The sequence below is a fragment of the Pestalotiopsis fici genome, assembly GCF_000516985.1.
Source record: "Pestalotiopsis fici W106-1 unplaced genomic scaffold PFICI_Scf_4, whole genome shotgun sequence".
Classification (NCBI taxonomy): Eukaryota; Fungi; Ascomycota; class Sordariomycetes; order Amphisphaeriales; family Sporocadaceae; genus Pestalotiopsis; species Pestalotiopsis fici.
The window spans coordinates 3,788,048-3,814,211 of NW_006917094.1; the positions used below are offsets into that span (position 1 = coordinate 3,788,048).

Here is a 26,164-nt window from a genome sequence, read left to right on the forward strand (position 1 = left end):
GAGTCCCTGTAGTATTACTCTAATATGATTATTCGGAATTCAAATCGATTTTGCTCTTGGCGCTGATATTCACTTCTCTTCGTGATACACAAAACCAAACCCAAGTGTAGACAAATATTGCATTGGGATAATCAGGCTTGAGTCATTATGAATTCACGCCTTTAACACGAGGGTAATTTTGATATATCCTCTGCTTCTCTGGGGATTGTTTCGTTTAGAGAGAGAATCAAGAGTTGTTTTGGCTCCTGTCCACCTTATTAGATGGCTCCTGATGCCATCGATATTCCTTTGCGAAAAATTACAGATATATATATTCATGATTATTATTCTGCCAAGCTCATTGTGCACCCGATAAATGCATCAAAGGACCGTGTTTGTATCATAGATTTGATTACCAAATCTGTGTGCGCCCTTGGCCTGCCTGTATGTACTGACTTCTATCTTGTCAAGCTAAATATCCATTGTGCACCTTTGAATCCTTAATTCCGGACACTCAAATCGCATGTCCGAATTATTTTTTATACTTCGTCCAACAGCCAAGCAAAGAGTTCCAACAAAGGGAAGAAAAAATCCTCAAGGAGACGTTTGACTCCTCCGAAACAAGATTGGGCATTCTTGATAGAGTGGCCCAGGATAACACAGCCATGCCAGGTAAACAGAAAAAAGGCACCAACAAGCGTGCCGATAGGGATTTGCTCACCAGCAGCAAGGCGCCGTCAAAGTCGTCGGCCAAGCAGGCGCAACAAGAGGCTGCAGCATCGGCAGCCGCCCAGGAGCAGCCAGCCAAGGCCACGCCGTCGGCAGAGGAGCTCGCCTCGCAGCAAAAGCTCTTGTCCATTTTCCAGTCGGCCTACAGCGAGGTCTTGTCTTCTCCCGCCTTTTCCCAGACCCTGCAGGAGGTCAAGGCGGCGCTATACGACCGCGAGTTTGAAAAGGCCTTTGCTCGGGAGGAGTATCTGGATGTGTATGCGGCAAGGTGGAGTCCGACGAGGGCGCTGGGCTATGCGGCCGTTCTCGATGGTCTGAGGGACTGGTTGGACGGATTGGCCCTTGAGGGGGATGACACGACCTGGAGCACACCTGCTGCCGTTGAAACCGAGGGGAATGACGAGACGACGGAACGGTTGGCTGATCTATCCTTGGCCAATGGGTCTACGAACACGGGAGTCTCGGAAGCTACGGACGTAGCACCATCAGAGTCTGAGGAGTGCAAGGACGCAAATGGCGATGATCAAGGCGCCGAATCTGAGCAGCAGACTGCCACCACGCCAGCAAACAACAACAGCAACATCAAGACCCTCAAAGTCCTGGCTCTAGGCGGCGGCACTGCCGAGCTAGCCGCCTTTGTCTCCTTCCTATCGAAATCGCCAGGCGTCCGTGGTGACCTGACGCTCGTGGACGCCGGGCCCTGGACCGACACGATCTCCAAACTACACAAGGCGCTGACGGCACCGCCGCCCATTTACAAGTACGCCAGCGCGGCGGCCAAGGCGGCCAACAGGGCCCTGGCCGACGCCACGACGCTCCGGTACACGTTTCTCCACCGGGACGCGCTGTCGCTGACGGCCGCGGACCTAAAGAGCAGCCTCTCCGTCACTGGCAGCGGCGAGAGGCAGCAGCAGCAGCCCGACCAACAACCCGTGCTCGTCACCCTCCTCTTCACGCTGAACGAGCTGTACACGGGCGGCGGCATCGGGCGGACGACGGCGTTTCTGCGCATGCTGGGCCGGACCCTGGCGCCCGGCAGTCTGCTGCTCGTCGTCGATAGCCCCGGGAGTTACTCCGAGGCCGCCGTGGGCGGCGACGGCAAGAACAAGAAAAAGTACCCCATGTCCTGGCTTGTGGACCACACTTTGCTGCGCGCCGGCGAGGGCCGGACCAAGAAGAAGCCGCAGGATCAAGATGGCGGCGACGCGGAATCAAACGCCGGGGACAAGACCAAGGCACAAGCGCAGCAAGAGGACGGATGCAAGTGGGAGAAACTCGACGAGAATGAATCCATCTGGTTTCGCATCTCGGACGAGTTGCGGTATCCCATACAACTGGAGAACATGCGGTACCAAATGCATCTGTATCGGGCCGTCTCCACGGCAGAAAAGACAAATTAAAATAGTAAAGTCATGAAGAATATGCTTTGAATTGCTAGCGAGTATGAATGCTGTAATAATGTATACGGTGAAATCATCAATGCGCGTGTACGTCGTGATCCGCTCCTTGTTCTAAGGCCACCTGTTGCCAAAAGTGTGTTGTTTCCTTTCCTCTATCATGTGTCCTATTAATTACGCCCATACCAGCTTCTTGACAGCATGACCCCAAGTCTCTAGCAGTCCAGTATTCTTCCTTGCTTCAGCAAGGCTGATAATGTCTTGCCGCTCTACTATGCTTTTCTTCTCGGCATTGCCTTGGGTATCATTAAGCGGTTGAGCGATGAAGACTTGCCTCTCGATCTCAGACGCCAGCACCTCAATCTGTTCCTGCTCACTCAGCACACGACTGCCCCTCCTAGCGACGCCAGCGTCGTTCTCGGACGACTGTGCGTAGAGAGCCTTGAGAGCGATTCTCTTCTGAGCTTGGCTTGGCTTGCCCGATTTGGTGGGCGACGAAGAACCAAAGATGGGAGCGAGAATACCACCAGATACAGAGGGGCCTGCGCCGTCTTTCAGGTCTTCATTTGCTGAACCGCTCTTTGCATCACTGCTAGATGGCGCAGAGCCGGCAGTGCTTGTCAAGGTTCTTGTATTGAAACGTCGAATATGGTTCTTCCCAGGCTCGTATGTGATGACCAATCCAACGTTCTTTTCTTCGTCTGCTTGCGTTGAAGACATCGTGGAGGTTATGTACGTTCCGACTTTGATGCTCACGATATCCGCGAGATCAACCCGCTCAAAGCTGGCAACCTTGTCGAGCTTCCAGTCAAAACGGCATACGTACAAGGCTGCATCGGTGAGCAGCAGTACAACTTCATCAAATGGGAAACTCTTAATCGTATCGGGCTGCTGCGGAGACAACAGCGTCCAGCCACCAATAACGTCTTCAGAGTCTGGGTTTTCAATAACAATCTTTTGAGACGTTTCAATGGCCTGCTCACGCATTTTGGTCATGGATACGGCAGGATCTTTGGTCATCATTGTTGCTTCAAACTCTTCGAAGACCATGGAAGTGACGCTGCCTAGCAGGAAGTCGATGGCGGCTTGGGAAAAGTAATCATTCACCATGCTAGAAAGGGAATTAATATCGCTTGAGTTTTTATGGGAAATTGTCGAGTACTTACCCATTATAGAAACGCGTCAAACTCAGCCCGAGGTCGTTTACCATACCCCGGTAGTCTCTCTTTCGTGTTCTAGTATAGTCTCCCTTCATTGCGGCTGTACTAGCATATTGCTTGCTGATTGCATCGCCATTGTCTGCCCAAAGAGTATTGAACCAAGTCGTTGTTTGGTCAGCCTGGATGGTCATATCGAACCCTTCGTCCTTCAACTGTGAATCAAGCATGTACTTGGCAAAACTGCTCTGACACACGTTTGTCCGATCGAGACAATCCATACAGTTGGTACGAAGGGTTCCCTTCTGTGTGGATGTCAAAGTACCAGCGCCAATATTGTTCTTTGCATCTGGGCGGTCCTGTATCGTGCTGCCCCAGCTCTCAACCTCTGCACCAAGGGTGTCAATCAGCAGACTGACATTTTCGAACTTCATGCCCCGACAGGCAGAATGGAAGTCAAACCACTCGAAATTGACCTTCTCTGTATCAGCTTGCTTGTCGTCGTTGTATTTCTTCACATTTTGCTCAAACGCCCCTCCAACGACAGATTCCACGCCATGCTTTTCTACCAGGTTCACTACTTGTATGCCGCCATAGCGCTTGCGCAACTGATCAAAATGCCGTGTGAGAGCCTTTAGATTGGCCGGCTCGGAATGCTGTATCACAGCGGCAGGCTTCAAACTGTACGGAGACTGCGTGAAGAAGAGTGGAATGCTGCCCCGGACTTGAACAAAGCTGAAAATTCTAGAATCTGACCAAACGGGACTTGAGAGCAGCTGCTCTGTCTCGACACTGTTGGCAGCATGACCTTCTTCGTCAATGCCGCGTCGGAGGTATCGCAGACCGGCCCGTTTAATGCTTCGGCGCGATATTATTGTGATCAAGAATTGTTTTTCAGTAGATCTCAGGCCGGCAGACTTGCCAGCTGATGGCTCGGGCGTCGGAGATGCAGTGCCGGATGCCGTAGGTGTGAAATCATTCATCTCCATCCCGGCCGATCCCTTGTCGCTATCCGTTTGCGGAGGGTGTCGATCTACTGTGAATTCGCGCTGTCCGACGAACCCCTGCATGAGTGGTAGAAGAAGTGAGTCTTCTTTTGCGGCTGCAAAAGGCTGGAGAAGATGTCTGTTCCAAAAGAAGAGCGGCTCAGCAGCTCGATGGAGTGGGATATCGCCGGTAGTAGAAAGTCCTTGATTCTCCAGATTCCGGGTTATGTCCACATCATAACTGAAGTAGAAACTTTGAGAAGTGCCAAACCAGATATGCGCCATACGCAACAACTTTGGTATCAAGCTTTCACCTGTCGATACGGCGTTTCCCACCTTGTCGCTCGCTGTTTCGGCGATCACCGTATTGCTCAACTTCTTCTCTCCCTTTTCTTGCTTCTTCGCCTGCATGTCTACGGGCGCCTCTGAACTCTGGGCTGCTGCGCCGCTAATACCCATGTTCCGCTTCTGATCTTGTACCCATCCGCGATGGCTGAACCAGCGCTCAGCGAACCGCCCGTAGCTGCCCTTGCGCTTGATCACGTCTTCAGCAATGGAGCTTCGGCCTTCTCTCTCTCCTGCATCTTCATCAAGTCTCTCATGCAAGTCATTGACTCCTCTACCAGACACGCTCTCGCGATCGCTCTGCACCTCGTCCACTTCATCATGTCCCAACAACGAGGCAACGTCAGCCTCGGTATCAGAGCCCGACAGCTCATCGTCAGTGCCGTTATGGTCTTTTGCCTGTGCAGCACGTCGAAGCTGGATGCTGGTATGTCTCACAGCGGACTCGGCCTCGGCTTGAGAAGTACACGGCGTGAGAGCGACATCTGTGACGACGTATACTGGATATCCCCGAATCTGGGCAACTTGTTGGCGGCCGGTGATGGTTACGAGATAGCTTAGGCGGGATACTGTGAAGAGACCTACAGATTCACACAAGACTATTAGCCGGGATCGCTCTATGCTATGTATGCGCTGGCATTATCTCGAAAGAGACAAATAATTGCGCCTTCGATGACGTAGACATACCAATAATGCCAAAGGCCTCAAAAGTCGAGTTGGGTTTGCTTATATCGGGGAGCTGATCCCGCGAGAGCGATGATACTGACGAGTCACCATATTTGACTTTTACTGGCTGAGAAGCACGTTGACCTTTGGGTGCAAGTGGTTGAATTATGAGGCCATCCACAGCAGCGCAGATCAAGAGCTTGCGAGCTAGGGATGAAGGCATGATCGTCGTCCCAGTAGGTGTTGGCGCACGTTCAAAGAGAACTAGGGAAAGACAGAGAGAGGGCCGACCGAATCTAATCTACCTTAGATGGAAGATGTAGGCCTGAGCATGTTGGATGTAAATCCAAGCACTGCTGCCAATACTCTCAAAGTTCGAGCAGGTAGGTCGTTGATCAGTCCGAATCTCGGCTGCGATCCATCTTAATATTATGATTATTGTCACCTGCATGCTTGTCTTTGAAGCTAGGTCAGCGGGGTGACGCAAAGTAGTGGGGCATCACTGTGAGATCATTGGATTTGGTGGGGCGAATGGATATACATGCCGAACGAGACAAAAGGCAGTGTAACATTGGATATTGGCAGCTGAGATACAGCAAGTGTCGAGACACCTTTACAAGAATACTGCGGGCATGGCTCAAATGGATCAAGAGTGCACGTGAGCTCTTATAATGATTCTGCACAGATACATAACGGGCCATTTTGTCACTATCACGGGTTTGGTGCAAGCATGCAATAAAATTACTGGGTGATGTCCAGTCAAACCAATATTCAAGCGCATCCAGATTATTGTGACATTGATTTTCTACAACCAAAATAATCACTAACTGAAATGTGTTGTCCAATCGTGACCTTCCGATCTCAGGAAGATTTCTCTTCTCATGTTATATTTCCCAAGTTCGAAGGGCATTCGCAACGATCGCTAGGTGCAAGGTCACGCCGTCCTCCACTTTGCTTAGTACTATATTTAGATCATAAGACGCTCGATCTTGTCCTTGATGCTGCGGATTTGGGTCCTATAGTCAAAAAGTCAGCCATGCCATTCTCGCCGTAGTGGCCACACATATATTTTTCAGCTTACATCAGGTCAGAGGCCTCGTTGGTGGTGATGCTGGCAGCAATGACGCTGCGGGAGACACCGGTAGCACGGCCAAGGGCAATCTTGGAGGGGACGAAGACGTAGGGAACGTTCTGCAACAACAAGTCAGCGACTGAATTCTGCTTCTGGATTTTTCGGGAGCAAGTCTCACCTTGTCCTCAGCAAGCAGAGGCAAGTGCAGCAGGATAGCGAGGGGCTGAGTGTCGGCAGCGAGGATGACGACCTCGGAGATACCACGGTTGAGGGTCTTGGTGGTCTCGTTGGCACCCTTCTTGAGCTGGCGGTAGTGCGAAGCCTGCTGGACGAGGTCGAGGAGCTCCTGGGTCAGGGCAGCGTCGGCCAAGGGCCAGGCAGCGGATTGGTTCTGGTCAGACATTTTCGGTTACTGGAATGCGATTGATATGCAGGGTTCCTTGCGTTGGCTCGCCCTGTTGTGAGAGGCTGGGTGTGCAGCTGAATTTGAAGGTGTGATGAGTGAAGATGAAGATAACTTCCGAACGCCAGTTTCCGGACAAGGGAAAAAAAAAATGCTGCCCCAATCGCTAATCGATAACAAGGTACGTACTGCAGAGTACTGTCACCGCCGGCAGCTGGGGTGTCTGGTTGCGAGCCAACTTATATAAGCTAGGCCATTTGGGGACAGCGTCCGTGCAGAGTTTCCTGGCTCAAGCTTTTGCATCTGCACAAGTCTTCCAGGTCTGGCTTCTGTCTGGTCTGTGCAGGCGCAGCTTGAGATTTGGGTGGTGCCTGGCAACCTTCCATGCTACCCGACCTGGCACTGCAGCTCAATAGGCTCGGCTGTCATCTTTTTCCGGGTACCGGCTGACCTAATGAGGTCGCGAAAACCCGCCCAAGCTCCCCAATCAAAGCCCAAACCTTGGAACGGGGCGAAGACCAAAGCAACACTTGACCTCTCCCCGTCACTACGTTAGCTGCTGCTGCTGCCGTGCTTGAGTTCACCTCCTTCGACGTCGTCACCATCGCATTTCAACAACCCACGATCTTCTATTCCGTCAGCCTCGACCATCTTCATCTGACTCTTTTCTTTTCTCTTTCAAAGCTCCAACCAAGCACAACAATACCGACAAAATGAGCGAAGCACCTCTTGGTTTCTCCGAGGCTTGGTACGTAATCGAGAGCGCCTTTTTGCCCCAACCCTGGCACTGAGCTTTGTCTTGCCGACAGAGCTTCAGCACCCATCCTCTCAGACTTGCTGCATCTCAAACATACTGCAAACATTGCACCACCTCACTCCTCAGCCTCTGAAGATGTCTTTGCTAACGATTCTCTCAATGTCAGCCCCGTCTACGCGGTTAGTTACCACCTACTCCACCCATCGACCTTGGCGTCATAACAGTTCGAAATCTACGAGCTTGCCGGTTTGAGATCGTACATCGACGGTTGCAATGGCTAACACATCACAGCCATTCTTTGGTGCTATGGGTTGCACAGCTGCTATTGTCTTCACATGCCTGGGTGCCTCATACGGTACCGCCAAGTCAGGTGTTGGTATCGCTGCCATGGGTGTCCTCCGACCTGACCTCATCGTCAAGAGTACGTGACATTCATCTCCATCTTTCTGTGGTCGAAACATCTAGCTAATAATTCTTTCAAAGACATTGTTCCCGTCATTATGGCTGGTATCATTGGTATCTACGGTCTCGTCGTTTCGGTCCTGATTTCCGATGGCCTCAAGCAACAGCTATCTCTCTTCACTGGTTTCATTCAGCTTGGTGCTGGTCTGTCCGTCGGTCTTGCTGGTCTTGCCGCTGGTTTCGCTATCGGTATCGTTGGTGACGCTGGTGTGCGCGGAACTGCTCAACAGCCCCGACTCTTCGTCGGCATGATTCTGATTCTCATTTTCGCCGAAGTTTTGGGTCTTTACGGTCTCATTGTTGCCCTTCTCATGAACTCGAAGGCTGGCTTCGACGTTAGCTGTTAGATGTGAGAACGTCGAACCTGGCCATTCGCCAGGCTTCGCTAGGGATCCGTACATGATTTCGAGGATGGTTGTCAAGTTGTAACTTCCCGCCAAAACCCATGCCTCGACATCGCGATCGCACGCTTGAGATATCCCATGGTTCGAAGAGGTCAACATGACCGAATCACCATGGCAAAATAGGACAACGAAAACGGTTTATCAGACATGAACAAATGTCGACAACAGGGAATCCATGATAATGTTGGGGGAATGGCTCACATTGTATTACTGCTACTGCATTGTGTTACAACATTTGTAAGGGAAGGTTCCATCATAGACGAATGGGGGGGAAGAGGGGCTGTACTCTAGGTTGGCAATTGATTTTTTTTTCATCAAAACTACGTTGCGAAATATTCTGCTTGCTTGCATACCGTCGATGATTTTCAACCCTTGGCAGGTCGCGCGAGGGATATATTTGATACGAGGAATCGATTTGAGACACTGGCTCGGGTGATCTCAGATGACAAAAGAGTTCGGGAATACAATAGGCGAACTGTATTGTGTTGGATCGTCTTTGTTATGCCGGATTCAGAGACTCGACACCCGGCCTTTGTTCATGTATACTCACGTTTTCTCGGTCAAGGGGTTCGGCGGGTTGCTATCATTGAGATGGGAACGGCTTGGGGAGGAGGATAGCAATACGGGAACTGGTCTTCTGTTACCGTATAGTCTAGAACTGCAACAAAGTCATACACTCGCCCTATTGCCTTCGGCTCTGGACACTGTATATTCGCAAAAGTACGAGCGCAACTTTGTGGCTGTCATGTGGTGTTTTCCAAGAGTGGAGCGTAGGCTTGAAAAATGGCGTCGGCGTATGAAAAGGGAATCCAGTTTCGAACTTGAACTGCGAGAGTCTGCGAATCGCATCAGGTGTGAGTGAATTACAGCTGTGCCCTCTTCAATCTGCCCAGAGACTCATTCATTACATTACTGCGTATAGGGGAAGCTTACTTCTCGTACACACCCGCGACCGCAGTGAATCCTGCCTACAGAGCTGCCCAGGACAGACTCAAGCAACACTTTCCCGACGAAGGGCGATTTAGATATGTCAAGGCCCTTGGGGGAGGGGCGTGGGGAATCACGGCGAAACTGTCAGAGGTAGATGACCAGCAAACTCATGTTCGAGATTTGGCGGTCAAGGCAGTGTTGATTCCGGACGCACAAATGGCTGAAGATTTGCGGATGGAATGTAACATACTGCAGGTAGGTAGGTTACCATGTATGCCAAGGCGCCCAAGAGTCGAGTTCGCTGACGATATTGACGACACGGCCAGCTTTTCAACGATGATACTATAGTTCGAGTTGTCGAGCGGGTGGATAGAAACTTCTTGCCATATCCAACATATAACGACCCAAATCCTCGTGTAATATCAGAACCGTTGGTCATCATGGAGTTTGCCCCCAACGGTGATCTCGATCGTCTTATTGAACGAATTATGGGGTCTTGGGATCGGCCAAAGCAAGAGTTACCGGACAGAGTCTTGTGGCGAATTTTCAGGAATCGTAAGTATCCAAAGTCTATGGAGCACATGTTGCCGTCCTACTTAGCTGAATCTCTTCTTTTCAAGTCGCGAGGGCTGTCGAACTTATGGACTCGGTCGACCGCACAATGCTTCCACAAACGTCTCCTCCTCCATCTTCGAGTTCTCCTACGAGTTCTGCATCAGGCAGCACAAACCCACTCGTGGCCGCTGTATTCGCCAGTGCCGCCGCAAAGGCCAATAAATTAGTACATTTCGATATCAAGCCACAAAACAGTCAGTATGGCCTCACACATATGATATAGGGGGGCAAATTCTGACATGACTTGCAGCATTGATTGGCGATATCGTGCCAGGCGGTGATCCACTAGTCCCCGTTGTCAAGGTTTGTATAATCAAGCCTTTTCAAATAGCCATCATCATATTGACGAGTACCATATAGATGGCGGATTTTGGTCTGGCACAATTCATTGACGAATCTGAGTAAGTGGCTGTTGATACGTGAACTACCAATGCTCATCTAACATATTACAGTGGCAACAGAAATGGCAGCGGATCGAGATGCTACAAAGCTCCAGTGAGTATAAAACGACAACAAATCAACGGGACCAATCAAATTGATATCAAGTAGGAGCAAATGCATTGGTGTCAAGTTTCCAGCAACAACCCTGGTACGCACACCAACATTTTTTGCATTGCCCTGGTAAGTTTGAGGTTGTCGATTCCAGTGTCGAGGGACTGTCCCCTCACTATTTTTCTCTTCCTTCTGGTTCGCCACGATGAGAGAAAATCCCAGTATTGATATCAAGGCTAAATACTTGCAGCTTATGCACACTTTAATCACGCACCACATGTTTAACCTCGAGGCATTCGATGAAGAGGCGCGTCCCCGAGCGAAAGAGATATCCTTCCAGGGCAGAACATTTGAATCCTTTGGCTACTACCTCCACGAGACCAACGACAAAGAAGCCAAGGAAAAGAAGCAAGAGTGGCTAGACATCGACCCCAGCCTGCGCTCGCTCGTGGCCCACTGCCTGGCGCTGGAACCAAAGGATCGCCCAACAGTGGGGGAGCTGCAGATTGCAGTCATGAATGGGCTGGCGACGGCGAACCTGGCGCCCAACGCCCGCAACCCCAAGCCCAACTATGCCGACGACCAAGAGATCCAGCAGCTCATCAGAAAGCTGTTCTACGAGGTTGATGCCATGAGCGATCCACTTGCAGGGTGGTTTGCGCCGCCTGAAACTCCTGTAACCGATGAGACACAATATTGGGATGCAGGAATTGATTATGATGCTGCATGGTCAGGGAATCAATATTTGGGTTGACTTTATATCTGTGATTTCGAGTCTCATAGAGGGTTCTTTTCTTTCTTGTTCAAGACAGCTTAGAGAACATAATTTCTCTCGGATATGAGTGATTCTATAACAAGTGATTAAACACCATACGGTCCATACCTAGACAGGTACTCGTTCGGATGCCAGCACTATGTGCCGACGCTTGGCTAAATCTTGATATTTCTTTTTAGAGTCTGTTTGCTCTATAATCAGCACATATCTTGGGAGGGGAAGAAGAAAACGATCGAGAGTGCCTACCTAATCAGATGACAGCTCATAATCACTGATTGGTCTGGCCTTCCCTGTTCACTCTGTTGTTGAAAGATTTACCTACCAGAAAACAAGAAGCGACACCCCGAGCTAGGGAGACAATCAACCTTGTCGAAGAACCATACATCCCTTTTTCATTCTTGTCCATCAACCAGCTTCAGCTACTACATGTATTCTGGTATGCATTAATGAAAGCACCCTACGTACCTTTTCTCGCTTCGACAAGCAAGCTACCTACCAACAAAGACTCCAACAATTTTGAACGAACTTCAAGAATGGATTCAAACCAAGAGGTAGGTGCATACGGTCACTTCCTGGCCTTGTCTACCGCCTCTGTGCTATGGTTTGCTGACTTGCCAAACTCAACAAGACTGCTGCGCCTCACCTGACTCCAAGCTCTTCAGACTCGCCGATTCGCCAGCCATGTGTTTTATGTTCCAATCTCTGCCCCGAACAAGACTTCTAGGAGGAGGAGTTTTTCATGCAGATTTGCAAGTTCTGCGCCGAGCCGATAGTCAAGGTGCCAGAGGATCCCTCATCAGATGTGTTTGCAGTCAGTATCTCCCATCCCACAGACGCACAACTGACCCCGAGAGAAGAAGAAGGGATAGAAAGGTAACTAACGCGCCGATAGTTGCAGGCAGAGAGACGCAAGCTATGTTCAGACCTGTTGCAAAAAGCCCAAATGCTCGCGGATGAGCTCCAGAGACGTGCAGACAATGGCCGACCGAATGATAAGAAGACTAAGGACACTCACCAATCAACGACTTTGCCCTATAGCTATATCTTGTCGAAAGATCATCAAGCGCTGTTACAATGCCACGAAAAGCTTCAGGCCAAAACAGCCAACCAGTCAATTCGTATGAGTCGTCTTCAAAAAGAATACGCCAAGCTGAAGAAAAACAACGCCGATCTCACAAAGAAAGTTGAAGCCCTGAAGGGAAAACAAAGGGTGATGTATATTGAACACCAGATGGATCTGGTCGAGTATCGACATCATCTCCAAGTTACTTGTGAAGAAGCGTTACCTTGGGGATCTGAACTGGAAGAACAAGCCAGGGAGATCTCCAAAGAGGATGCTGAGGCACATATAAATCAGTTAGCGAGAATGACAATTTCTGCGGTGGACATGGCATATGGAAAGGTAGCGGCGTTTAATGGCATACGTCGCCGGCTTGTTGGTTGGTGCACGGCGGATGACAAGGCAATTGCTGACAAAATCAGGAGATCATCAAACAACCCTCGATTTGTCACTTGGAGAAAAGACGGTGACTTGAAGACTCTTGTGTGGTGTGGGTTCATCGAAATGCCTTTTCAAGCTGCTAAGCATAAAAGACCTACTCTTATGGTTACAACAACATCAAATATGAATATTAGCGAATAGCGAGAAGAAGATGTTGATAGACACGAACAATCAAATATACGATTACCAGGCATAATTCTGCATACATTCCCTGGTTCGCACATTAAGCACCTAAGCTATGTCGTGGCAGCCCAAGGAACTAGAACTTGAACAGGCTACACTAAGAAAAAAAACGACCTTTTGAGATTTCAAGAATCAAATAAGACACACGATTCCTAGTGTTAAAATAGCTATTCATTAGGATGGATTACGTTTTAAATGACAAAGTTGAATTGATGAAATGCACTACCAAGTAGATACATGATTCGCACATGGACTTGCGCGTAGTCAGTGTATGCTCCTTTTCCCACATCGATTATTCTTCCACTCTTACTAAAAGGGTCGTGGCATTGCTAAGTAGACTTGCGCGTGCTACTGCCAAATTTCTCTTCCCGTATCGATCCTGGTTCTTGGGTTCTGGCTCTGTGTGGGTTCTTTCCATCCTCTCTCTCCTCCTGCCTCTGACTCAACTACCACAAACTCGCAAGTTTTCCGTCCAGACCAACCGCAATCGCCGCAACACACTCATCGCCGCAACAACAGTAGTGGCAGCAGCAACGATAGTAGTAGCAGCAGCCCTGTCCCAGACATCATCCACTTATTTATCGTATCCTGTCCGAGGGCAAAGTCATCATCATCATGGTTGGCCATGAAGGGCTTTCCGTCTCCATCAGCATTAATGGAGGCAATGGACGTAGGTCCCTCCGCGAGTACGATGCACCCGGCGAGGAGCCGGGCAAACGCTCAGGGGGTCTGAAGAAATTGCTCAACTATGGTGCAGTACGCCGCGGCGACTTTATTGACATTACCGATATTGCGTACAAAGTCAAGTACATTGAAGCCGTCTTGGGCCACCGTTTTAGTTTCCATTTCAAAAAGGATGGTGGTTTTCAGCGTGGCTGCCACCACCTCGGCATTCAGTGGCAGATCGATGGCAACAACTCTAACATCCACCATGAAGAAATCGACTCAAAGCAGCCAGACACTTCATGGATTGTCGAGTGCGACGGTATTTACAATGGCGTGTATAAGCATCTCTTCAAGTTTGGACAGGCCCAAAATGGTGCGCGCCTGCCTCAACCCCTTCTCCCATTATCTCTCACCATGGCTGCTGACGGATTTCTAGTGGACAATGGGCGCTCCCAGGACGAGATCACACAGAGCTATGGAACGCTCCGATTATTCGTCTACAAGATGAACAATCCCCCTGGTCAAAGTACCCATGGAGGCCTTGTTGTGCCTGCCCGCCTGACATTTGAGGACCCCAAAGAGGCTCTAAAGAGCAAAAACCTGCCCCTCAGCGTGCATTTCGACGTGGAAAGAAGACCAGCTCTATCGCTGGCTCAAACAGTAGATGACTTCCAAGATAAGCGGCAGCTACCTTTTGCCGTTTTCGAGTTTCGTTACAACTCCACAGGTCAGTGAGAAGATGCGTGTTTATATTCGGTTATATTACTGACTGGAAAGAACAAGATGGCCTCATGCAAAAAGGCATCCCTCCCGATCCCCCCATCAAAAATGGAACCAATTCACGCTTCAAAGATGGTGATGAGGAGGAGGAGGATGTCATTTTGATCAAGTCCATTACTCGACAGTCGCCGTTGCCTCGTTCTGCTCCCAGGAAGCGAAGACGCCAGGATACTGCCGGCCAATCCGAGGCCAAGCTCTACACGGAGACGGTCCAATCCGACGGCACAGTTGTCATCGAATTCGATTCAGACAATGATGCGGACAGGGGTGCAGACAGTGATTCAGAGACTGAAATCACTAAGATATCCTCGGTCGCAAAGCCAAGCCCCAAGCTGCCCTTTCAGGATCCTGATGGCGTTTCTGGTTTGAACGATCAACCATTTGTCAAGCGCCGCAAGCAATTCAGGACAGAAGCTAAAGCACATAGTTTTGGGAAGTCGAAGAAGGCGAAAGATGAGCAAGTCCATCAAGCTAGCCGTCGAGGACCCGGCAGGCGTGTCAGATGTGAGACGGTCGAGGACGAGGGAACTCCTGACTGTACCGATAATACTGTCATCCATCAATACGAGATTCATCCGCGATCTATGGACATTTCCGAGTCAAAGGACGCAGAAGTGGACTGGCAAAGCTCGGCCTATACACTTGCCTGAAGAACTTGGCGGACACAAAAGCGGCAGCGATTGTCTCCCAATTTGGAGGCATTCCAAGACATCTATCTACCGGTAGATGGGGGGTGTTCTTTTTCGCTTTGGCGCGGGTTTGCCCGACAAGCCGACCATTGCAACCACATCCAAGATTCCAGGTCATTCAGCCTGCATATGATCCGCAATTATTGCTGCAGTCATCATCTTAATGAATCCCACAGAATCGAGTAGGGAAATGGACAACTGGGAACAATGCCGGGACTCGCTGCACCTCCAAGGGGGGATGGACGTTGGCGCTATCCCGAAACCAGTACAACACCGGCACGATATCGGTACGACACTGGAGCCCTTTATTACTGTACAGTACGCTGCTGGCTGCAACATGCATGTACAGGCAGGACAAGCGCCAACATCGAGCAGAGCAATAGCAACAGCCACACGATTGCGGAAGGGATTTCGACCTGCGGCAGGGCAGGTCTGTGGTCTAGGTTCTGGTCTAGGTCCTTGGTTTGATGATCTGGGGGGAAATGATAGGGCTGTTCTTGTGTAACGCCAGCAGAAGCTCGTCTCCTTTTTTTTTTTTTTTCGTCTGCTGGTCGCTTTGGGGGGAGCTCTGCATGTTTGCCTGCGACTCGAAAAGCTCTCTGCCCTTTTTTCCGAAGCCGACGACGCGAAAAAGGGAAGCGACCCATCAACTACCTACGGCTATGTATATGATGCAACTGTTTTTAATCCACAAAAGTTTCGTTTCGTTTTTAGTAGCCGATCACCTCAAAGAGGAAGAAACACAGTCTTGACCCCATTTATACATTGTCCTCGTCGTTGCTTTTCTCTTTTCTGGTCTCTTTTTTTACTCTTTGCTCAGTGTCGCGCGCGTACGTATCAAATGACCCCCAACAGGTAAAAAAGGGCCTGGTGACAAATACTCCCAACCCCGCAGTTTGCTGGCACCTCTACACCTCCACCAGGCAGTATTCGTACCATGAGCGACGCCGCGCCGCCATGTCGTCTGCACCGCGAGGGAAGGCCTGGGCCTCCGAGGAGGACTGGCAAATGCACAGAGACGTGATCACGCATCTTTGGTGGGAAGATGACAAGCCTCTCAAAGAGGTGCAGGCCATCATGGCCGACAAGCACGATTTCCACGCCTCGTAAGTCTGCTGCTTCTCCTGCTTGAAAGCGTCCAGGTGACACCACCACTGCTATGCGAGCCATGAGCTGAGAGAAGTCATTTTCATCCAGAGATAAAATGTACAAAGGCAGGCTCAAAGCATGGGGTCTCTTGAAGAACCTCAAGTCCAAGGATGCTGACCAGATCATGGGCTTGGCCAAATCCGGCGTAGCCACTGGCCCGCTCGTTATTCGCGGCCGCAGCATGGGCTCCAAGAAGTGGCAGAAGCGTCTAAATAGAGTTACGGCGCCCGACGAACTGACGGGCGCGGCCATGGGCCGGCATAACGGCATCGTCGTAGCGCTACCCTTGCCCGGCCACCTCGCCGCTCCGGATACCTTGAGGCTAACCGAGGCTGGCCTGATTGCCATCCGCGACTTTGCGACGCTGCAGTTCAACACTCAGGCCTGGGACCTCTCGGGTCTTCCATACGACTTTGATAGCGACAAGACGGACAATTGGAGTACCGGCATCATGCTTGCTGCCCAGAACCTCGTCAAGGACCGCACCTCGGCCAATAACTTTGCCATTCTCAACAAGTGCTTTGACCAGTATGCAGCCGTCGTTGAGCAGGCCAGTCCGATGCTCATTCCGTCAACTCTGAACAATGTCATCAGACTCTTACCAGTACCAGAAATTGCCCAGTCGCTCCTTAGCTATGCGGCCAACCTGATCAGCATTCGGCTCGGAGAGGACCATCCTCTCAGTCGTCTATTGTCACAATTACATATTCTCGGCGCTGCGCAGGTGCCACTAGTAGCGCGTACGATCCTCAGTGCTTACTTCGACATCATCGTGAGCAATAGCCACCCGGCGAATCGGTGGCGTTCCTCGGTATACCCGCACTACGCCAAGCTTATGCAGACCTGGGGTGCCATGCCGGGCGAGGTCGTCACGACCGTCTTCCACAAAACGATTCATGGCATTGAACAGTCCCTGGCAGACGAGGCACTTGTTCCGCCGGGCGATGCCGAAGCCTCGGAGCACCGCGAGCAGCTGCTCCGACACCTGCAGGAGGCCAAGATGTACTTTGCCCTCTACCTGATTGACACCAAGCGGTTCCTCGAGGCCGACACCATTGCCGAGGAAATGTCCGAGTGGCTCCGCTCCGGCGGTGCCGCCCGCTACCCGGAGCAATACGAGCAGTGGCTGCGCACCAAGGCGCGGATTCTAGTGGGCCTCGACCGTCCCGACGAGGCGACGCCGTATTTTGTCCAGACGTACGAGGCCCGCCGCGACCGTCTGGGCTACGCCAATCACCGCACCACGCGCGCCATTAGCGAGCTCGAGGAGCATTACCGGAGTCTCAACGATGACGAGGCGGCCGAGAAGCTGCACCGCGAGTTTGAGGAGTCGTATGAGGATGTATGATAACCATAACCCCCATATACACCATCATCAAAGCCCAGGCTGTCAGGTTAGACATGCTGTTGCAACCGCTGTTCCCACGCAGACTTTCAAGCAAAGAAAAGGCGGTTTTGCTTGTGCGTAATATTATCGGCAGAAGAGCATTGATCATCAACTTGGGGGTTAATATCCAGGCGTAGTAGAGGAATTTCCAGGGTGCTAGCTACGTCAAGGAGGGCGCAGGTTGATATCCCCTCCCGTTCTTCAGTGCATATCACTGCATATCAATTCATGTCTGCCAAAAGAAAGCCATGAGATGAGCATGAGGGTCCGATCGGCGTGCCGTGAGCAGCCATGGATAGACCAAACACTGGACATGGCCGGCCCTTGCCAAATCAATCGGGCCGCAGGTTTTTAATAAGCTGCATGGGCGCATATTTCGATCCCAGAGCATATTAATGATGAAGAGGGGCTTTCTTGAAGGGGCGGCTTTGTCGAGTCCCAGACGATTGCACGAATGGGACAAACGAAATCAAGGACATCTCACAAGTCCAAGCAGAGTGCACTTGCATTACTTGCGAGCAAACCGAGGAGAGGGGTGGATTTCTAGCGAAAAGGTCTGTGACTTTGCTGGATTGCCAGTGGGAGAGAGACAGAAGGAAGTCTGGAGAACTGATACTCGCCTTTCTATCAATATTTAATACCTCTCGAATTCTCAGTACCTTAATCATGACGAGCATCAAGACAAGACTTGACGGGAGTTTTTCAAGTGAACTATATTTACACAATACTTGGATTTCGCAGATTTGAAAACAAGACTTCCAGGTCGCCGTGGCTTTTTGGGGAATTCTGGTTGATTTCTTTTTGCGAGAGCATCTAATTAATTCTACACTTTTGCAAGGGACCAAGAAGTCGCCAAGTGTTCTTCGCGCATTTTCGTCATTGATTTCGTATATGCATCAAGAACTTTTCGAGACATTGTCCAGCGCTGTCAGCAGCCTGCTATCATGGTTCTTTCCTCCAAAGACATGCCGAGACCAAAAAATAATAATAACCAGACCAAAATCTGGGCGAATTACATCATGTACTGAATGGGATAATAAAACAACAAAGCAAACCCAAATCCGTCTTGTATGTTCCGGATGGTCGTGTAGGGAAATACGCCATGACGCCTTGCCAATGTCCAATTTTATTCCACCGTGGTCTGCCGACAGACCAATTAGACCTTCGCATGCACCGACACCTGCAGTACTAGATTATAGAGTTGTGCCACAATTGGCAAATCACCACGCCTGAAGTAGGTGGTACCTGGGAATGGCCGAAAAGGAAAGTGCACGAGCACAAAAGGGGGTATCATTAATTATTGCCGTTCGTTTCACTGACTTCACGATAGCTGACCTCGGGTCCTCCAGGAGTGACCTTTTGTTCGCTGCCAGGGGGGGTTTCGGCAGTTGGTGTCATCTTATCCGGTGTCGTCTTTTCTGGCGTCATTTTGGTATTATGGAGCGAAGCAACCTCTGGCTCCTCGGGGATAGTGGCAAATCTCTTTAGGACTTGCTTCAGGGCTGGTCTGCGAATGGGTTTGGCCAGGAACTCATCCATGCCAGACTCCATACACTCCTTCACGTTGCTTTCTTCCGAGAAAGCGGTGAGAGCAACAATCGGCGCCTCGTAGCCCATCTTTCTGATCAGCCGAGTGCTCTGCAGGCCATCTAGATTAGGCATTTGAATGTCCATGAAGATGACATCGAACCTAATGTTGTTGTCCATGCTCGCCTTTACAATATCATATGCCTCTTGCCCATCCTTGGCAATAGTGACATCATAAATGTCTTCCAACCTCAACAGTTTGCTGACTACCTCGACGTTGACCGAGTTGTCGTCAGCAACCAATACACGCAATTTGCCACCGGCCTTGGCCGCCCTAGCGCGATCTATTGCTTCTAGCTGACGTTTCTTGCTGGGTGTCGGCGAAGGACCTGGGCTGGTAGCAAAGAACGGAGCACTGAGACCAATCAATCGGGGTTGGTTCTCCAAGACAGTCACTTTAGCCTCGGCCGTCGTGGTGCTTCCAACTGAGTTACGATGACTTTCTGCCTCTGCTGGAGCAGACACGACACTTGGTGGTCGCGACTTGACACTGCTTGATGCGGTGCTGGATGCCCTATACAGAATCTTAGCCGACGAGTCATGAAATGTAGCTGTTCATACTTTACTCACCTTTCTCTGGTGTACTTGAGTGGAATTCGTACTGTAAAGGTTGTCCCCACACCAACTGTACTCCTGATTCCAATGGATCCTCCCATCAAACCCGCCAGTTGATGACAGATGCTGAGACCAAGACCAGTACCGCCAAATTTCTTGCTCAAGCCGAGATCGCCCTGAACGAATGGCTCGAAAACTCGTTGCTGCATGTGCTCCGGAATACCAGGTCCGGTGTCCTCCACCTCGATTTCGAACAAGTATGATCTTGCACCAGGGGGTGGAGGCGTTGGTGATCTCTCGCGAATGTGGATGTGCGGAGTGGCCTTTGGGTCCAAAGGGTTGATGGACAAGGCAGTGCCTCCCTTATAAGGTTGCGGTGTCGCTGCACCTTTCGAGCTACCAGAATGGTTCGAACGATTGGACCCAGACCCCATCCTATGGCGAGTGCGGCCCGCGCGACCAGAGCCACGAGAGAACGAAGAGGTTCTACTCTCGTCAAATTGGTGCTCTACCTCACCCACGCATCGTATTCGTACAGAAACGCGTCCTCCAGAAGGCGTAAACTTCAGACTGTTGCTAACCAGGTTGATGACGACCTGGAGAATGCGATGTTGATCTCCCCACAGACACATATCCTTCAACCTTCCAACGCCTTGAGGTCCCATGGCAGGTAGCTTGGGATCTTGTATCTCCATACTTTCGCGTTCGGGGCTTTTGCCCGGATCCATATCAGTACTCAGGAATGTGACGCTGAAATCGATTTTCCCCTCGCGAACTTGCTTGTCGAAGATGGTCAACACTTGAGATCGAATATCGCCCAGTCGGAATTCCTTCTCTTCGAGCCTCAATTGTTGTCCGATCTGGTTCTTGGAGAAACTCAACAAGTCCTCGAGCAGATGTAGCAATAAATCGCCCGATTTGTATAGCGTTTTCAAGGACTGCTTGATCCTAACAACGTCGTCTTCTTCCATGCACACTGCACACATGCCCAAGATTCCGTTGAGTGGCGTCTTGAGTTCGTGTGAAATATTGGCGATGAATAGTGTCTTGCTTTCGTTCGCTGCCTCGGCAGCCTTCTTGCTGACCTCAAGCTCGCTGGTTCTTTCGGCCACCTTCTGCTCGAGAGAGCCATACTGTTTGAGTAGCTCTTCGCCCATCTCGTTGAAGACATCAGTCAGCTCCGTCAGTTCATCTGTGATGTAATGTTTCCTGTCCTTGACCCTTCCAGGTATTTTGAAAATTCGGCGCCTTGGATCGCTGTCATGTTCCGATGGTGCAGGTCTTCGCCTCCCACGCATTTTCCGTTTCAAACTGAGCAGCCACCCCTTTTCTGACCTGGTGGAGATTCCCGTGGATGCGGGATTCTCTGGATCAACCTCATCGTCGTCGTCGAAATCGAGCTCGTCTCTATAGTCGTACCCAGGTGGCGCAACCGATTTCTCCGTGGCACTTTTGAGCTGACGAATTGGCTGGACGCTGAAATGAGCGCAAGGAAAGATAAGAATAATGACAAGTCCAAATGTGCCGAAAACACAGCCGAGGATAATCTTTTGCAGAGTGGAAATTGGGGCGTAAGCCTCCTGTTTCTCCTGCTCCACGACCAGCGTCCAATTCACGAGGCTCGTCTGGGGACGAGCATAGCCTACAGCAACCTTGACTCCTTGTTCGTTCGTGGTAGACATGTAGCTGCTAGCATTGTTGGTGGCTGCATTGCGATTCTTGAAGGCGGCTAGTACCGCAGGATACTCCTTGAGCTGGAAGTTTGTGGCCCATGTGTGCTGCTCGAAGTTTCGGTCCGAGTGTCTGTCGGCATAGCCTGAGATTATCGTGGGAGGGAGCACAAATCTGACAGTTGCATCGGAAATATTGGACGCGGCATCGTTGGTGCTATTCGCTGGCAGGTTATACTTACTGAACCTATTCCATCCGGTGTCAGGACCGATGACTAGAAGGGAGCCGCTATTTCCGAGACCCTCGCGTGAATCGACAATGCCAAGAAGAGCAGTGGCCTCGGCGATCATAGTCATGTACCCGAGGACCACGCCACTGTTGAGATTATCTTTGATGGGAACTGTCAACGACACCAGTGCATAGCTTGTGTTAATAACCAGAGGGCCAAGGATCAAGCCGTTTGAGGGGTTGTCGATCTTGATATCTGGCCACGGACGAGCAACCTGTAGTGTCGTCGAAGTATCAAGAGGATCCGGAGTGGTCGAGTTATAGTAAGTGATGTTAGGATACAGGCGTGTTGGGTATCCATATTCGGTATCGCCAAGGTAGATTGGTGAACCATCAGGATCGCCATAGGGTAGCAGTATAGAACCCAAGTCGGTACCAGTCAGGTTGAAGAGTCCATGAACATCTCCAGTCGTGTTTCTCGAGTACAATTTCACTTGAAGTAGATTGGTTGAGCCGCCACTGACGGCATTGAGGGCACTCTGCAAATCGGTGCTTGCGCTAGCCCAGTTTGCCTCTGTCGTGTTTCCAAGATAGAATGTTCTAAACGCATTCTGGATTAGAATCCTTGTGGATATCGTCCTCGTTGTGGTCTGTAGCAGTTCGAGTTCGGCTGCGACCGAGCTTGCCTTGAGTGAGGCAGCCAGGGACAGAGCATTGGTCTCGACACTAACAACGAAGCGATTAACGAAAACCCACGTCGGAATCGACAGAATGGCGAGGGAAACAAGAACAGCTAGCAGTACCAAGACTGCCAGCTGCTCTCGGATCGCAATCCTCATGACGAATAATGAGTCGAAGAACGACTATGGCGGAGAACAAGAGAGCTGTCGTTTGGCATGCATATTCCAGGCTGGAGATGGATATCCGCTTGCGCCAATTTCGCTTGAATGGGAATGGATGAGGGCACCTGACAATTGATGGCGAGGATGGGCGACTGCGCGGCAATGGTGTATTCCAATAAGCGTGAGGTTGACTTGAAATTCGTAGCTTCGGAGCGCCCTCCGTCGGAAACGACTTTCGAGACGATTACAAACGGACTACGGTTCGCCAAAAAGCGAGCGAGCAGTGTAATCGCGCGGCGCGCTGTCGCAAGAAAAAAAAAAGCCAAGGGAGGGTGGATCGGATCAGCGCAAGGCGACGGGTAGGCAGGGTGGTGTATTCGAGGTTACAGACGAGCCAGCAGCGGACTCCCGGCCACGGTTGCGAGATGGCAACTCGACCCTATGGGTGAAAGGAAAGAGCGGGGAGGGCAAGACAATAATTGGGAGATAGAGAAAGAGGAGAAACGCGACGTTTGATTGTGATAATGGGTCGATAAAGGCGAGGAGCAAGAGAATAGAAAGACGACGGGTTAGCCGCACTGGAGGCACGTTTCCACAACGCTCCTCTCATGCAGGACAAGAGTGGAACGGGGCCAGAGCAGCAGCGCTGACTCTGCAGCTGCTGGGATATGGGCAGTATTAGCGATCGCTGAGAATGCTGATCAGGGTTTAGCGGCAGGCCTAACACGCGGAGCTCTCGTAGGCTCGCCTGCGGCTCCGAACTCTACAGGCAGGCATTTTACATTTTATTCGGATTTTTCAGACGATTTGCGCTGTCAGATTCACTGCTAAACTCTACCCGGGCTGTGCTGAGCTTTTGCTGGGGGGCTGCCAAGCTGACCAAATCCCTTCTTTCCTTCTCTCATACATTGGGATACTAACCGCCGGGATCGACCTTGACACCCGAGGCCCAGATTCTAGCTGCCAGGGGCGTGCTTGCGACTCAGGCCAGGTATTTGGAGAAGGACTTGTAAACACGCCATCTTGTTCCTTTTCTTTGGTACTACTCAGCCTTAATCGGTGCTAAATCCAACCCAGTGGCAAACATAAGACTGCCGGCATGTCAATTTGTAAAATAGCGTGCTCTCAAGTTTCAACGCCCTTCCTGTTTCCTGCGGCTCCGCGGTGGTCGTTTGTCGATCAAATCGGATGGATGCAAAACTGTCAAATCGTGGGTATATAAGCGGAACAAGCCTTTGGTGTGTGGAACATTAACAGTAGCAGTTTTTGCGTCCGTGTCTCCCCCGAGCTCTAGCACAGATTTGTTGGTTCCCCGCCATGATTCGCTCGTGAACACGGAACAGCTCGAGAATCTTGTATGGTCCACTAGCGAATCAAGGGTCGGGTTCTGCAGCCACGTCCTAATCTGTCTTTGAAGTGTTCAATAGAATAACGCGGCCGGGAATACTACTACCTACCAAGCCTACGTGGTAGAACACCAACTTTGCTGTTTTGGCTCACTGCATTGTACATCATGTACAATACCTACTACTCAGCACACAACCACAGCGCCTCCGTCGCAGCTGACGAAAACATGGCAACAACTTTTTCAAACCTTTTTCTTGGGGCGTCGACGAATATCACCCAGCGCCCGAAATTGCCGTAATAACTACCTAGCGGCGGCCCCTTGGAAGCGCAATTGTTTTTTTTTTTTTATCAATGCTGCACAATGCTCGGGGCTGCTAAGGATTGGCCGGGAAAGTCCCGACAACCTCCACTGAGGACTGATTGAAGAGTTCTGTGGGTTGAGATCCGTATTTCCTTGTGCTCGTTGGCCGCCAACTGAACATTTGGGTCTCCAGAATTGTCCACCTCTGCTTTGTTCGATGGAGCCAAATCCCATGTTCGTATGGGGGATTGACATGCGAACCCAGCTGGGGTATAAATTTGTCGGAAAGGCCTAGACCGGTTCTGGGCAAGGATTGAAACCACATTTATTTCGACCCCTGCACTGCTCACCACGCAGATCTCGATTGCCTGCCATCTTCCCCCGGCGGGGCCGCAGAAGGGCACACGACGACAACATGGCATGAAGCATCACGATCAAGCATAATAACAAGCGATGTCCCATCTTTGCAACGAGGTCATTTGGTTTGAGAAATGAGCTGATATTGACAACTTTCACTTCAGTAGTTGACCGTCTGTGCATTACGGATATATACAAAACTACAATGAAAGACGACAATTTCTCATCCTGTTGTTTTACAGTATCGGGTTTCATTATCCACGTTGTAATATGACTTTTGCCTCCTTCTACCATTGACACATGTCCTGGCTCCTAGTAAGGCCAGTGTTTGTAGATGCTGCAGCTCAGCAATTGTCGCTCTACTTCTCTTTCGGTAGACTCCGCACGCGTACGAGCTACTACATTATGTGTGCCCCTCGCCTTAACTCAGCCTGGAGCTTCTCTACGTGTAATGCAATTCAGACACCATTATAGCAGTATGCATCGCATTCATCTCCGACTGCGTTACACTATCGCCACCGTGCGAATCCGTAATAGCGCTTCCACTAACAGACCTCTACTTGGAGCCCGCGGCCCGGTGATTTTAGATATTCCAGAAATGACCTGATTCCGCAACGTTGACGATGCAAGCTACAGTAGCGCAAGCTGTGGAAAGTTGACTTTAACTAAAGTAATGGGTACAACTCTCGTTTTGACGGATAAAAGCATCAGACCCCGGGACCTCCGGCTTGACGGCTATTTCCGGTGGGCTATGGGAGGCAATTAGGTTTTATGCATTTTATTTAACTAAACCTATATAGCTAGATCCGTTTATTTATATTAAATATATTAAGTCCCTATTAATTTCCTATATAATAGCACTATAATTAATATAAAAAATATTACGAATAGCTTTTTTTATTATAATATAGCACTTAGTATTAAAAATTATTTAAAACCCTATATTGCTAGCTAAGGCATTTTAATTAAAAGTAATTAAAGCGCTATAATAGCTGCTTAGGCGATCGCTAATAAAGCTGGCTAAAACGTTATAAAGCATGCAATTATAGCGGGTGCTACGGAAGCTATAGCTGAAGATATAGGGCAAATAGCCGCTAATATAATTGGCTATAATATACTAAAGCAAGCTTTAATTATATTAATTCCTCGTTTAAAAGATTTTAAATTTAAAATCGATAAGTTAAAGTTTTTAGCAGGAATCTTTAATTATCGCGCTTATATAGTATTATTTAAGCTTAATAAGCAGGCCGTTAAATGGATCGCAAAAACCCCTATTTACCCTTTAAATAAAAAGTTTATTATTGCTGTAATTTTAGCTATAATTAACGATGGGACGCTATTAATAATTATAAAATACTATTTAATAGGCATAAAGATAGAGGATGCTTTCCGCCGTTAATTTAATTTTGTTATTATCGAAAGGAAGCAAGAATTATTAAGGAAATTATATAAATTCGATTATAATAGCAAAGATTTAGCTAAATTTAATGCCGAATAAAATTATTATATGCAAAAAAGCTATAACGCTGGTAATTAACGCTTTACTTTAAATAGTTAAATTTAGTTATATTTAAAAGCTATTAAAAATAAGGCTTTAAAGTGGATAAAACGAAAAAAAAATTAATTAGCTATCCTCTTAAAAGGCGTTATATTAGGACTTATATAACTATAATAATTTTTTATAATTAAGTTTGCAAATAAAATAATAATTAGTAATAAAAATAACGCTAATTCACTATTTACCAATGGCAA

General features: G+C 49.6%; 10 protein-coding genes across 10 annotated transcripts; 7 read left to right on the forward strand and 3 right to left on the reverse strand.

The window, feature by feature from the left end:
* Positions 1-644: 644 nt before the first annotated feature.
* On the forward strand, positions 645-2,108 carry PFICI_07131 (uncharacterized protein; the record flags this gene model as incomplete). The annotated part of the gene is made up of 1 exon (XM_007835712.1): positions 645-2,108. One exon carries the CDS (start codon positions 645-647, stop codon positions 2,106-2,108), a length of 1,464 nt encoding a protein of 487 aa, XP_007833903.1.
* A 171-nt stretch (positions 2,109-2,279) lies between these two features.
* Positions 2,280-5,482, reverse strand: PFICI_07132 (uncharacterized protein; the record flags this gene model as incomplete). The annotated part of the gene is made up of 4 exons (XM_007835713.1): positions 2,280-3,216; positions 3,272-4,826; positions 4,872-5,174; positions 5,281-5,482. 4 exons carry the CDS (start codon positions 5,480-5,482, stop codon positions 2,280-2,282), a joined length of 2,997 nt encoding a protein of 998 aa, XP_007833904.1.
* Positions 5,483-6,226: 744 nt separating this feature from the next.
* On the reverse strand, positions 6,227-6,734 carry PFICI_07133 (ribonucleoprotein-associated protein; the record flags this gene model as incomplete). Its single annotated transcript, XM_007835714.1, has 3 exons — positions 6,227-6,275; positions 6,341-6,450; positions 6,510-6,734. 3 exons carry the CDS (start codon positions 6,732-6,734, stop codon positions 6,227-6,229), a joined length of 384 nt encoding a protein of 127 aa, XP_007833905.1.
* Positions 6,735-7,447: 713 nt separating this feature from the next.
* Positions 7,448-8,300, forward strand: PFICI_07134 (V-type proton ATPase; the record flags this gene model as incomplete). The annotated part of the gene is made up of 4 exons (XM_007835715.1): positions 7,448-7,482; positions 7,658-7,670; positions 7,783-7,912; positions 7,975-8,300. The coding sequence occupies 4 exons, from the start codon at positions 7,448-7,450 to the stop codon at positions 8,298-8,300; spliced, it is 504 nt and encodes a 167-aa protein (XP_007833906.1).
* Positions 8,301-9,727: 1,427 nt separating this feature from the next.
* Positions 9,728-10,307, forward strand: PFICI_07135 (uncharacterized protein; the record flags this gene model as incomplete). Its single annotated transcript, XM_007835716.1, has 4 exons — positions 9,728-9,842; positions 9,908-10,096; positions 10,153-10,205; positions 10,263-10,307. 4 exons carry the CDS (start codon positions 9,728-9,730, stop codon positions 10,305-10,307), a joined length of 402 nt encoding a protein of 133 aa, XP_007833907.1.
* A 364-nt stretch (positions 10,308-10,671) lies between these two features.
* PFICI_07136 (uncharacterized protein) lies at positions 10,672-11,148 on the forward strand (the record flags this gene model as incomplete). Its single annotated transcript, XM_007835717.1, has 1 exon — positions 10,672-11,148. The coding sequence occupies one exon, from the start codon at positions 10,672-10,674 to the stop codon at positions 11,146-11,148; it is 477 nt and encodes a 158-aa protein (XP_007833908.1).
* Positions 11,149-13,468: 2,320 nt separating this feature from the next.
* On the forward strand, positions 13,469-14,254 carry PFICI_07137 (uncharacterized protein; the record flags this gene model as incomplete). The annotated part of the gene is made up of 1 exon (XM_007835718.1): positions 13,469-14,254. The coding sequence occupies one exon, from the start codon at positions 13,469-13,471 to the stop codon at positions 14,252-14,254; it is 786 nt and encodes a 261-aa protein (XP_007833909.1).
* A 56-nt stretch (positions 14,255-14,310) lies between these two features.
* PFICI_07138 (uncharacterized protein) lies at positions 14,311-14,949 on the forward strand (the record flags this gene model as incomplete). Its single annotated transcript, XM_007835719.1, has 1 exon — positions 14,311-14,949. One exon carries the CDS (start codon positions 14,311-14,313, stop codon positions 14,947-14,949), a length of 639 nt encoding a protein of 212 aa, XP_007833910.1.
* Positions 14,950-16,192: 1,243 nt separating this feature from the next.
* PFICI_07139 (uncharacterized protein) lies at positions 16,193-17,485 on the forward strand (the record flags this gene model as incomplete). Its single annotated transcript, XM_007835720.1, has 1 exon — positions 16,193-17,485. The coding sequence occupies one exon, from the start codon at positions 16,193-16,195 to the stop codon at positions 17,483-17,485; it is 1,293 nt and encodes a 430-aa protein (XP_007833911.1).
* A 1,332-nt stretch (positions 17,486-18,817) lies between these two features.
* Positions 18,818-22,404, reverse strand: PFICI_07140 (uncharacterized protein; the record flags this gene model as incomplete). Its single annotated transcript, XM_007835721.1, has 2 exons — positions 18,818-19,625; positions 19,682-22,404. The coding sequence occupies 2 exons, from the start codon at positions 22,402-22,404 to the stop codon at positions 18,818-18,820; spliced, it is 3,531 nt and encodes a 1,176-aa protein (XP_007833912.1).
* Between the last annotated feature and the right edge of the window lie 3,760 nt (positions 22,405-26,164).